Source organism: Echiichthys vipera (genome assembly GCF_963691815.1).
Source record: "Echiichthys vipera genome assembly, chromosome: 22".
NCBI classification, from domain to species: Eukaryota; Metazoa; Chordata; class Actinopteri; order Perciformes; family Trachinidae; genus Echiichthys; species Echiichthys vipera.
Window position 1 is genome coordinate 1,974,703 of NC_139847.1, and position 12,500 is coordinate 1,987,202.

Here is a 12,500-nt window from a genome sequence, read left to right on the forward strand (position 1 = left end):
CCTTTAGTCGTCTAAACTTAACCGTCTCCTTTAGTCGTCTAAACTTAACCGTCTCCTTTAGTCGTCTAAACTTAACCGTCTCCTTTAGTCGTCTAAACTTAACCGTCTCCTTTAGTCGTCTAAACTTAACCGTCTCCTTTAGTCGTCTAAACTTAACCGTCTCCTTTAGAGGCTAAACTTAACCGTCACCTTTAGAGGCTAAACTTAACCGTCTCCTTTAGTCGTCTAAACTTAACCGTCTCCTTTAGAGACTAAACTTAACCGTCTCCTTTAGTGACTAAACTTAACCGTCTCCTTTAGTGACTAAACTTAACCGTCTCCTTTAGTCGTCTAAACTTAACCGTCTCCTTTAGTCTAAACTTAACCGTCTCCTTTAGTCGTCTAAACTTAACCGTCTCCTTTAGTCGTCTAAACTTAACCGTCTCCTTTAGTCGTCTAAACTTAACCGTCTCCTTTAGTCGTCTAAACTTAACCGTCTCCTTTAGTCGTCTAAACTTAACCGTCTCCTTTAGTCGTCTAAACTTAACCGTCTCCTTTAGTCGTCTAAACTTAACCGTCTCCTTTAGAGGCTAAACTTAACCGTCACCTTTAGAGGCTAAACTTAACCGTCACCTTTAGTCGTCTAAACTTAACCGTCTCCTTTAGTCGTCTAAACTTAACCGTCTCCTTTAGAGACTAAACTTAACCGTCAACTTTAGTGTCTAAACTTAACCGTCTCCTTTAGTCGTCTAAACTTAACCGTCTCCTTTAGTCATCTAAACTTAACCGTCTCCTTTAGTCGTCTAAACTTAACCGTCTCCTTTAGTCGTCTAAACTTAACCGTCTCCTTTAGAGACTAAACTTAACCGTCACCTTTAGTGACTAAACTTAACCGTCTCCTTTAGTCGTCTAAACTTAACCGTCTCCTTTAGAGACTAAACTTAACCGTCTCCTTTAGTGACTAAACTTAACCGTCTCCTTTAGTGACTAAACTTAACCGTCTCCTTTAGTGACTAAACTTAACCGTCTCCTTTAGTGACTAAACTTAACCGTCTCCTTTAGTGACTAAACTTAACCGTCTCCTTTAGAGACTAAACTTAACCGTCTCCTTTAGTGACTAAACTTAACCGTCTCCTTTAGTGACCAAACTTAACCGTCTCCTTTAGTCGTCTAAACTTAACCGTCTCCTTTAGTGTCTAAACTTAACCGTCTCCTTTAGTCGTCTAAACTTAACCGTCTCCTTTAGTGACTAAACTTAACCGTCTCCTTTAGTCGTCTAAACTTAACCGTCTCCTTTAGTCGTCTAAACTTAACCGTCTCCTTTAGTGACTAAACTTAACCGTCTCCTTTAGTCGTCTAAACTTAACCGTCTCCTTTAGTCGTCTAAACTTAACCGTCTCCTTTAGTGACTAAACTTAACCGTCTCCTTAAGAGTCTAAACTTAACCGTCTCCTTTAGTGTCTAAACTTAACCGTCTCCTTTAGTGACTAAACTTAACCGTCTCCTTTAGTCGTCTAAACTTAACCGTCTCCTTTAGTGACTAAACTTAACAGTCTCCTTTAGTCGTCTAAACTTAACCGTCTCCTTTAGTGTCTAAACTTAACCGTCTCCTTTAGTCGTCTAAACTTAACCGTCTCCTTTAGTCATCTAAACTTAACCGTCTCCTTTAGTCGTCTAAACTTAACCGTCTCCTTTAGTCGTCTAAACTTAACCGTCTCCTTTAGTGTCTAAACTTAACCGTCTCCTTTAGTGTCTAAACTTAACCGTCTCCTTTAGTCGTCTAAACTTAACCGTCTCCTTTAGTGTCTAAACTTAACCGTCTCCTTTAGTGTCTAAACTTAACCGTCTCCTTTAGTCTAAACTTAACCGTCTCCTTTAGTGTCTAAACTTAACCGTCTCCTTTAGTGACTAAACTTAACCGTCTCCTTTAGAGACTAAACTTAACCGTCTCCTTTAGTGACTAAACTTAACCGTCTCCTTTAGTGGTCTACACTTAACGGTCTCCTTTAGTCGTCTAAACTTAACCGTCTCCTTTAGTGGTCTACACTTAACGGTCTCCTTTAGTCGTCTAAACTTAACCGTCTCCTTTAGTGACTAAAGTTAACCGTCTCCTTTAGAGACTAAACTTAACCGTCTCCTTTAGTGACTAAACTTAACCGTCTCCTTTAGTGGTCTACACTTAACGGTCTCCTTTAGTCGTCTAAACTTAACCGTCTCCTTTAGTCGTCTACACTTAACGGTCTCCTTCAGTGGTCTAAAGTTCTGACCTCGTTGGACTCATGTCTGGATGTGAAACACGTCTTTATTTTGACTCATAAACGTCTGAAACTCGTTCATTTCACTCTGTTTAAACCGTCGTAAACGTTCGTCCTGTTGTCCAAATCACTTCTTCTTCCTTTTGTTCTTCACTTTATTCAAATGAGATAAACGAGGGGCAGCCCGGGGGTTCGATATCCCTCTCTCCTTCATGATGTCTCTGATGAAAGCATGAAAAACGTTCACATGTTAGAAACAAAAGGACGCGTTCTTACCTCAGAGTCACGGACGAGTCATCGAGTTCTCTTCCTGCGGTTAACGACAGCTTCTACTGCCAGAGCGCCACGACCTGGAGCGCCACCGTCCACGTACAGCTGCTGACTTCTGACTGCAGAGTGTGTGTGTGTGTGTGTGTGTGTGTGTGTGTGTGTGTGTGTGTGTGTGTGTGTGTGTGTGTGTGTGTGTGTGTGTGTGTGTGTGTGTGTGTGCCCCTGATCCATGACGTCTCGCCTCCTCTTCCACATTAGCAGAGCTGTTTATGCGCGACTGCACGCTCACAAACACCCTCTCCATCCGATACGGCCGCGCACCGAGAGATTGGAGCCGGAGAGTCAGAGGAATTCGTTGGGGCGACTGTGGATCAGTGGTAGCGTGGGTCGTCCTCCATTTGAGAGATTGGCGGTTCGATCCCCACCTCCCCCGGTCCACATGTCGAAGTGTCCTTGGGCAAGACACTGAACCCTGAATTGCTCCTCGTGCAATACAACGGAGCTCAGAGATCAGGGCGGACTCATGAAGCGAAATAAAACTGACAATTTATGAACATTTGATTGATTTTATAACGTAAAAGCTGCAACAACATCATTCAATGTCAGGGTGAACAGCCAAAGATGTTTAAATACAGGTTTTATACACTTTCACTCCGTGGTGACGACATAATTAAACTACGCTCAGTGTCGGAAAATCAAAAGATTAAACATTGTCCTCAAGATTACATTCGTCACTCAGGGTCACGGAAAACGCTTCTGGCCATTCTTATATCGGCAGTGTCCGTTATGATTGTACTTATCCGGCTGTTAATCAGATATCAGCAAAACAATATACAGAATATGTTTGACCATCATGAGTAAGAGGTTGAAGAAGGAGCCGAGGGAAACGGCAGCTGAAAGTTTAGCTGACTCGCTTTTTTGGGGTCAGAAGTCGAAGGAAGGATGTACTTATTTTATGGTTTGTTCTCTTTTTTCTTTGTACTTCTGGATGTAGTTGTGGTTGTGGTTGTAGTTGTGGTTGTACTTCTGGTTGTAGTTGTAGTTGTGGTTGTACTTCTGGTTGTACTTGTGGTTGTACTTGTGGTTGTACTTGTGGTTGTAGTTGTGGTTGTAGTTGTAGTTGTGGTTGTGGTTGTGGAGGTACTTCTGGTTGTGGTTGTAGTTGTGGTTGCACTTCTGGTTGTAGTTGTGGTTGTACTTCTGGTTGTAGTTGTGGTTGTAGTTGTAGTTGTGGTTGTAGTTGTGGTTGTAGTTCTGGTATTAGTTGTGGTTGTAGTTGTGGTTGTAGTTGTGGTTGTAGTTGTGGTTGTACTTCTGGTTGTAGTTGTGGTTGTAGTTGTGGTTGTAGTTGTGGTTGTACTTCTGGTTGTAGTTGTGGTTGTGGAGGTAGTTGTGGTTGTAGTTCTGGTTGTAGTTGTGGAGGTACTTCTGGTTGTGGTTGTAGTTGTACTTCTGGTTGTAGTTGTGGTTGTAGTTGTGGTTGTAGTCGTGGTTGTAGTTGTGGTTGTAGTTGTGGTTGTACTTCTGGTTGTGGTTGTATTTGTGGGGGTAGTTGTAGTTGTGGTTGTACTTCTGGTTGTGGTTGTAGTTGTGGTTGTGGTTGTAGTTGTGGTTGTGGTTGTAGTTGTGGGGGTAGTTGTGGTTGTAGTTGTGGTTGTAGTTGTGGGTGTGGTTGTAGTTGTGGAGGTAGTAACTCCTGTAGTAGAAGTAGCAGTTGTACATTTGTTGGTTGTCTTGTCTGTGGTTGAAGGTATAGAGGGGCTCAATGTGAGAGAGGCAGATGTGGTTAAAGCTTGGCTCGGGACTGTTTTCTGTAGTTCTGGTAAAACTCAGCAACAGTTGCATTCAGAGGACACTTTGTTACTGGAAACAGCTCAGATCTTGAGTCCACTGTGCTCAGTCCTCAGTCGAGTTCATCTAAAGTCATTTTTAATATCTGGAAAACACCTGGACCACAGAAGGTAAGGGGGCAAAGGTAGTCTTGGGACTGCTACATGTGGACTTAAGAGGGCCAGATGTTGGGGTGTGTGGAGGGCCAGATGTTGGGGTGTGCGGAGGGCCAGATGTTGGGGTGTGCGGAGGGCCAGATGTTGGGGTGTGTGGAGGGCCAGATGTTTGGGTGTGCAGAGGGCCAGATGTTGACTTGAGAGGGCCAGATGTTGGGGTGTGAAGAGAGCCAGATGTTGACTTGAGAGGGCCAGATGTTGGGGTGTGAAGAGAGCCAGATGTTGACTTGAGAGGGCCAGATGTCGGGGTGTGTGGAGGGCCAGATGTTGGGGTTTCCGGAGGGCCAGATGTTGACTTGAGAGAGCCTGATGTTGGGGTGTCAGGAGAGCCAGATGTTGGGGTGTGCGGAGGGCCAGATGTTGGGCCAGATGTTGGGCCAGATGTTGACTTGAGAGGGCCAGATGTTGGAGTGTGCGGAGGGCCAGGTGTTGGGGTGTGCAGAGGGCCAGATGTTGGGGTGTGCAGAGGGCCAGATGTTGGGGTGTGCGGAGGGCCAGATGTTGGGGTGTGCGGAGGGCCAGATGTTGGGGTGTCAAGAGAGCCAGATGTTGGGGTGTGCAGTGGGCCAGATGTTGGGGTGTGCGGAGGGCCAGATGTTGGCCTGTGAGGCTCAGAAGTGGGGGAAGTGGAGTGCGGGCAGTGGCAGTTCTTCGTTTCTGGGTAAAACTCCGTAACAGTCGAGTTGCGAGGACACTGCGTTCCAGGAAACACTTTAAATCCATGGCCTGCGACGGTCAGCTGTCGATGCAGTTCTTCCAGAGTCTTCGTCTGCAGATGCTTGTTCTTAGGGGGAACGTTGTCGCCCCAGTGGGCACTTGCTAACCATGTCTTCATGCTGGAGCTGTAGCAGCAGAACGCCGTCCAGAGCATGGAGGGAATATTGATCCTGTTCCTGAGGAGGGTGTTGGTGCTGGGCCGTGCCCCCGTCACCACGTAGCCTTGGATGATCCCGTTGTTGTCGCTGCAGTATCTGTCCATAACACACCTCATGCACATCTCCATTCTGTTCCAGCTGCCCTGGTTGAACTTGCCTGCTTGTGGGACGATGTTGGTCAGGGTGAAGGTGGACATCTTGTCCGATTTGTTGAAGGCATGAGAGCTTGGAAATAAGTGGCCCCGGTCAAACACTCCATTGTGTCTGTAATCGCTGTCCCCAGCCTGGCGATCGTAGGTGGTCTTGTTCTTGTCTCCAGACTTCATGTTCTTGCCATCTTCATCTTCAAGCTGTAAGAGTTAAAGTCTGAGTTACCGATGCAGGAAGAGTGGCTGTAAAGTACAACGTGCAGTAAGAAGGGAAAAGGGTATAATAGCAGTAGAACATGTAGAACGGATGTGGACGTCACACCTGTGGCTCTATCATCCAGTATTTGGGGGATCTCTTCCCTACCCCCCCTCTGTACATGTAAGCAGAAAACACAGGGATCTTGTTCTCGGTGTCGTAGAGCGTCACAAACCGTCTCTGGTTCTGGAAAGTCTGGCAGATGGGTTTGTATCGGTTCTGGTTCAGGATTCTCCCGTCCTCCAGGATGCCTGGGACCTGCGGCGGAGTTTCCTCGAGGAGAAACTGGTCACAGTCTGAGATCGAGTTCACCACCTCAGCCACCGACGGGACGACAGACAGGAAGAGGAAGGCAGCGAGAAACGGGAGGAGGCTCATCTTCAGTGACGTCATCGTCAAACACTTGTCCATCCAAAGAGAAAACACAACAGTCATTGTAGTTCAATCAGGCTGCTGTCACACAAGTCTGAACCGCGGTAGATAAGTAAGAATCCCGTCAGAATTCGTCCGTCTGTCGTCTCCCGTGCTCCCCTGCATCCCTCCGTCCGGTTTCAGGTTGTTATGGATGTTACCAACTCATCCTCTAGAGCCCATGTGTCAAACTGATCCAGTAAAGAGTCGCTGTTGCTGCAGGTTTTCAGTCCAACCAAGCAAGAACACACCTGACTCCACTTACTCAACCACCTGAACTGTCTTCACACAGTTGATTTGTTGGACCAGGTGTGTTTTTGATTGGTTGGACTGAAAACCTGCAGCCACAGCGACTCTTTACCGGATCACTTTGACACCCCTGCTCTAGAGGGCAGGGTCGTGTCGCAATGTACCTGCATCGACAATCGCAAACATGGCGTCTGTAGAGGAGGTGATTTTAGTGTTTGTAATCTGAAATTGGCAAAAACAGGCGCTAAAGTGTACGCGGTGGTGGCGTGTGAGACCACTCAAGGAAGACTGACTCTTGGTGGGTGAAGTGTCTCGCCCAAGAACACAACGACCATGACACAAGTAGGGCAGGGCGGGGATCGAACGCCGACTCTTCCGACATTGGCCGACTCGCTCTACCAACTAAGCCACATACCACTAATGATAACAACTCTTTGTAAAACGTGACGAAATAGACTAAATGGTGCAGAAGTGGTGTGCACGGGGCTGTAGTAAGACACTGGACCACGTTTAGAGGGCGGTGGATTCTATTTCTAAGTCTTTGCAAAGTACAAGGATTACACCGCATGTTTATCTGCTTTAATGAGAAGTGAAAAAGCTAGTATACCTAACTAGCTACAGTAGGAACCGAGCGTTACCCCCAAAGCTCAGGAGCATTTCATAAACTAACATTAGTTTGTAAGTTAGATTTTGAAAGCACTGTTCATGTGTAGCACGTCGTAAACAGGAATTAACTCCAAGAAGAACGTACCGTCTCATCGACAGGCTTCCCAGAAATCATCCGAACGGTGTCTTTGTGTTTGTGTCCAGCAGCAGAAACCAGACGGACTTCCTCAAATATCAGACAAACTTGTGACAGAAGTGTGGGTTATGCTGAACATTCAGCAGTTTACAGCAGCGGAGGAGAGGACGGGCCGGCCTCCAGTCTCTTAAAGGAAAAGTTCAACAAACTCTCGTCTTCATCCGTCAGCAATGAACCTGTGAAGTCAGTTCTGTGAAGGACACACGGTCAGACAAAGACTCCCTGCTTTATAGTTTCATTCAATGAAAATGGGAATAACGATATGTGTCCTCCAGTATCATGACTCATGTTATCAGTCAAATAATGGGCATTAATGGAGTTTTCTCCCAATTGGTTCAGCCCTGATTTCGGGGGGGCTCCCCGTTGTACCATGTTAGCATTTCAGCATCTTCCATGACGGTGGGATCAAAGCTTTGACACCCAAATCATTTTTTTTCTGGAACTCCATGGTTGTCCCTTCAACCGCCGCTGCTTTAAGTCCTGTTCTGCAGTGGTGCCGTGCAGCGAGTCCATTCATTCATTCATTCATCTTCAACCGCTTATCCCGGGGTCGGGGTCGCGGGGGGGCTAGAGCCGATCCCAGCTGACTTCGGGCGTGAGGCGGGGTCCACCCTGGACAGGACGCCAGTCTATCACAGGACACATAGAGACGAACAGAGACAGACAACCATTCACACCTACGGGTGATTTAGAGTCATCCAGCCCCCATAAACTGCACCGGGCTTTGAAACCAACTTGAGATCGAAGCGATGCGGTGGAAGTGCAACGACTAGGTCCGTCACGCGTTACCCTCTTCCCCTTTGACTTAGACGGAGGAAAAGACGTCTGTGGATCAGTGGATTTTTTTTGGAGAGCCCAAACCCGTGAAATGACCCGTGGAGCGTGTTTGCACATGAACACTGAATTCACCAGCTATGACACAAATGTAGTTCTTTGTTATTCTCGTTTCATACAGAAGTGTTGATCAATGACAGGTGATTGCTCTGATTTATTGATTCCCTCCTGTAAAACACTCTCTGCCTGAACATCCTGACCAAGTACAAGTATTGCAACATCTCCAGTCCGTAGATGTGCTCCTGTCTTCACGATTTCATCATATTACGTTTTTCTTAAAGCAATATTGTCAGTAGGGGAAATTCAACACCGCCCAACACCAGTTGTGGCTTTCTATACTTTTGTATTCTGACACCTTTAACATCAACACATCTCTCTGACCAAAGGACACTACGAGCAGACACGTGCACACGCAGGTGTTCAAAACATTACTTAGAAAGTGGCGGCGCTGATGTGTCCATGACGACAGGTGCGCGTTCTATACATCGATCAGTCAGTTTACGTTGGTCGCAGATCCAATATCAGCAGCGGTTTGTGTCGTTAAAAGCGACTTCAGCTGGAGGTCACGGGCGTGAGCTGTACCGGTGACATCCTCTCCATCTGATTGGTCGGTTCCAGACGCTGTGAGCACCATTACACCGTGTTCTCCGTGATGTTGGACAATAACGGCAATGACACCCTGATGAATGCCCGGTCACCACGGAGCAGGAGTTAGGTGCCAACACGGCCGCCACCAATGATGTCGGGAAGGTGGAAGCAGCCGATTGGTCAGGTGATCAGTTCGGGGGCGGGTTGTCGCCCTCCAGAGCGTCGGAGATCATCAGGGAGAGCTGAGAGAACGACGGACGCTCCTCCGCTCTCTGAAACACAAACGGAGAGAACTCAGTTATCGTCATTTCGAGCCGAACAAAACGTACGAAAGGTTCAGAAACGCCTGTTCTCACCTCGTGCCAACTGAGCTGCATGATGTCATAGATAGCGGGCGTGGCCATTTTGGGCCTGTAGAGGCGGTGACCCTTGGTTACCAAGGTAACGACCTCGTGGTTCTGACTCTGTTCGAACGGCATGCGACCCTCAGTGAAAACCTCCCACATCAAGACACCTGAAGACAAACAACGGAGCTTAACTGTTAAACTACGATGTAAATAACGTATAAAAGAGGCTGATGGAGATGTGAGGTTTATACGCGACGGTTTATCAGTGTTACGGCGTGCGTACCGTAGGACCAGACGTCTGACTTGCTGCTGTATCTGCAGAAGTTAAAGACTTCGGGAGGCGACCACTTCACTGGAAACTTGGCTCCTGATGAGCTGGTGTACTGGTCGTCCAACACGTACCTACAGAAAACACACCGGCGTTTAAACAGGCGGACATTTTGGAGGGAATGAAGAATCGCTCTGACGTTTATCAGGTCACGGTAGAGCGGGGGGGCCTTCCCAGGGGAACTCCGCACAGTTTCGGGGGAAGCTCAGTGAATGGAAGTGAAAGAATGATCAAAAGTTATTAAGACAATCACTTAAGAACCTACAGGAAACATGTTTGGTTTGGTTAAATAGAGTCTTAGGGAAACCCCAAACCACTGTACCCCTGAAACCCTTCTCTTGATAAGTCAGCAGGTAAACGTACCTGGTCATGCCAAAGTCAGACACCTTCACCACCAGAGAGTCATTCACCAGACAGTTTCTGGCAGCCTGCAGAGGAAACGGAAAAGGTCTTACTGTAGTGAGCAGTTTGGTTGTTTGGGCGCACTCACACTGTCCTTCCGCACCGCGCCAAAACAGGTTTTGCGGATAAAGCCTATTTCGTTTGACCAGTGTGAGTGCAACCGTACCGCGTCTAGCTGCGGCCAGCTGGCCGTCCACGGCCCGTTTGGGAGAGGTGGGCTTTTGTAAAGCACGTTTGCACGTGTACGAGCACGAGCGTGCACACGTGTACGAGCACGAGGCCTACGGCGGTTCTGAGGTCATTTCCTGTGCGCCTGTTGGGACGTAGAAAAAAGAAGGAGGGACCATGCGCGGACATTTCAAACAATGGCGGTGAAAGGTTCACGTTGGTGTGATGCGGAGGTGGAGTGTTTACTGCAGATTTGGTCGATGAAAAGATTCAAAAACAGTCGACAAGACGCACAAAAACTCCGAGGTCTACGGAAAGATCTGGAAACAAAGCCACGCATCGCCATGACGTCATCAATGCGTGTGACGTGTTACGGCGTGATGACGTATAGGCAGCAAGAAGCATTCTCCGAGGCCCAGGTAGTGTGAGTACAAACGGGCCTGGAGGGGGGGACAAGGACCCTAAAGCACGGGGCACGGGACGGAGGCACAGTGGGAGGGCACCCTTAGTTTGTTTGTTTGTTTGTTTCCCTTGTGGCTCGGTCCGTTCGCCACCTTGGTCCAGACTGAATTATCTCCACAACTATCGGACGTATTGGCCCCAAATTTGGTAGAAACATTCATCAGAAACCAGGATTTTCACCCCTTCACCTAAAGATCTTTAAACCAGAGTTCAGATGGATCTGCTGAGACCAGGAGGATCCATCTGGAGGTTAGCTCAGCTGTACTGGGAGTAACATTAACGCTGCGCCCATGATGTTGGACACTTCACACCCTCGACGGTTGCCATCTATGCCACGTGTGTTCATCAATATAGTTTAAAATTTCTACCTATTTTCTTGCAAAAGAGTTGAAAGCTTTCATTGATGAGGCTCTGGGGTAAAAAGTTCCTGTGGTGGAAACAGAACCGAGTCATGAAGAAGACCCGGGACCCGGACTGTAACATCAGTGAGCTGCAGTTACCAGATCTCTGTGGATGAAGCCGTTGGCCTCCAGGTGCTCCATGCCCTCGCTCACGTCCAGGCAGATGCTCAGCAAGGACCCCAGGCTGAAGCTGCCCCGCCGCTGCCTGAGGAAGTTCAGCAGGCAGCCGTGCTCCATGAACTCCGTGACGATGTAGATGGGTTTCTGCTGGCTGCACACGCCGTACAGCTGCACCAGTTTAGGGTGAGAGAGCGTCCTGGAGAAAGAACCCGGGTTACAGACGCATGCAAAGGACAACCGGACAATCACTGTGCTGTGTTTCACGCTGACAGTTTGAACACAGCTTTATCCCGACGAAGCATTTTGTGTCACCCTCAAAAAAGGAGAACTTGCCCCCTCTGTCACAGTCTGCTCTGCTGCCCCCTGATCAGTCTGCTGCTCTCACCTGCTCCCCATCTCCAATCAACCCCGTACATATGCAGCCTCACTCACTCACGCTTTGCCTGATCGTCTTCGCGCTCATGCCTGACTCTCCTGCACTTGTTCCCAGATCGCTTACCTGGTATTGACCCGACTTGCCTCTGACCTTCGCCTCTCGTCTAAGCCCCGGTAAATCCACCAGCCTTCTGTCCCTGACCACGAGCACTGCCTGTTTCCTGTTCCTCGTCTGCCTGTTTCCTGTTCCTCGTCTGCCTGTTTCCTGTTCCTCGTCTGCCTGTTTCCTGTTCCTCGTCTGCCTGTTTCCTGTTCCTCGTCTGCCTGTTTCCTGTTCCTCGTCTGCCTGTTTCCTGTTCCTCGTCTGCCTGTTTCCTGTTTCCAGTTCCTCGTCTGCCTGTTTCCTGTTCCTCGTCTGCCTGTTTCCTGTTCCTTGTCTCTTAGAGAGAATGCAGCTTTAAGTGGACATTAGAGAGAATGCAGCTTTAAGTGGAGTCTCCTCCTGCTGGACATTAGAGAGAATGCAGCTTTAAGTGGAGCCTCCTCCTGCTGGACATTAGAGAGAATGCAGCTTTAAGTGGAGTCTCCCCCTACTGGACATTAGAGAGAATGCAGCTTTAAGTGGAGTCTCCTCCTGCTGGACATTAGAGAGAATGCAGCTTTAAGTGGAGTCTCCTCCTGCTGGACATTAGAGAGAATGCAGCTTTAAGTGGAGTCCCCCCCCCCCTCCTTACATCATGACTTTAGCCTCCTCGATGAAGTCCTCCTCGTACATGGCGCCCTCTCTGATGGCCTTGATGGCGACTCTGTGCTGAGCCCTCCACTTGCCGAGCCTCACCACCCCGAACTGCCCGGCGCCCAGCTCCTTCATGAAGGTCAGCTCGCCGCGGTTGATCTCCCACTTCTCTGGAGGGAGGAGACGACAGACGAGGACAGTGAGGAGAAGAGGAAAGACGGGATGGATGTTGTTTTCTGTCGGGACTCACCGTAGCTGAAGCCGGCGGTGGACGGAGCGGACTTGTCCTGTTTTCCGACAGGATACCTCAACCTGGCAACAAGACCTGCGACACAAACACGCATCATGAGGAGAAATGATCACGACAAAGCTGAGTCAGGAGACGCATCGCACATCTCTCCTGGTCGTTATAAAGGCTCATTTCTGCTCTACGTTAGACGTAGACGCAGCCTTCTGTGCGTCCTCTGCGTCCGTCTCCTCCGTGTCT

General features: G+C 48.4%; 2 protein-coding genes across 2 annotated transcripts in view; both read right to left on the reverse strand.

The window, feature by feature from the left end:
• Nucleotides 1-4,433: 4,433 nt before the first annotated feature.
• LOC310963910 (uncharacterized protein) lies at nucleotides 4,434-6,183 on the reverse strand (the record flags this gene model as incomplete). The annotated part of the gene is made up of 2 exons (XM_083936867.1): nucleotides 4,434-5,735; nucleotides 5,857-6,183. The coding sequence occupies 2 exons, from the start codon at nucleotides 6,181-6,183 to the stop codon at nucleotides 4,434-4,436; spliced, it is 1,629 nt and encodes a 542-aa protein (XP_083792993.1).
• A 2,047-nt stretch (nucleotides 6,184-8,230) lies between these two features.
• Nucleotides 8,231-12,500, reverse strand: part of tec (tec protein tyrosine kinase) — a 15,340-nt gene continuing 11,070 nt past the window's right edge. The window contains exons 12-18 of the mRNA XM_083937227.1: nucleotides 12,264-12,338; nucleotides 12,012-12,183; nucleotides 10,882-11,098; nucleotides 9,713-9,777; nucleotides 9,305-9,423; nucleotides 9,031-9,188; nucleotides 8,231-8,946 (exon numbers count right to left, since the gene is read on the reverse strand). Of these exons, the coding sequence (XP_083793353.1) occupies nucleotides 8,863-8,946; nucleotides 9,031-9,188; nucleotides 9,305-9,423; nucleotides 9,713-9,777; nucleotides 10,882-11,098; nucleotides 12,012-12,183; nucleotides 12,264-12,338 (890 nt within the window). The 3' untranslated portion in view covers nucleotides 8,231-8,862. The remainder of the gene's footprint in view (nucleotides 8,947-9,030; nucleotides 9,189-9,304; nucleotides 9,424-9,712; nucleotides 9,778-10,881; nucleotides 11,099-12,011; nucleotides 12,184-12,263; nucleotides 12,339-12,500) is intronic.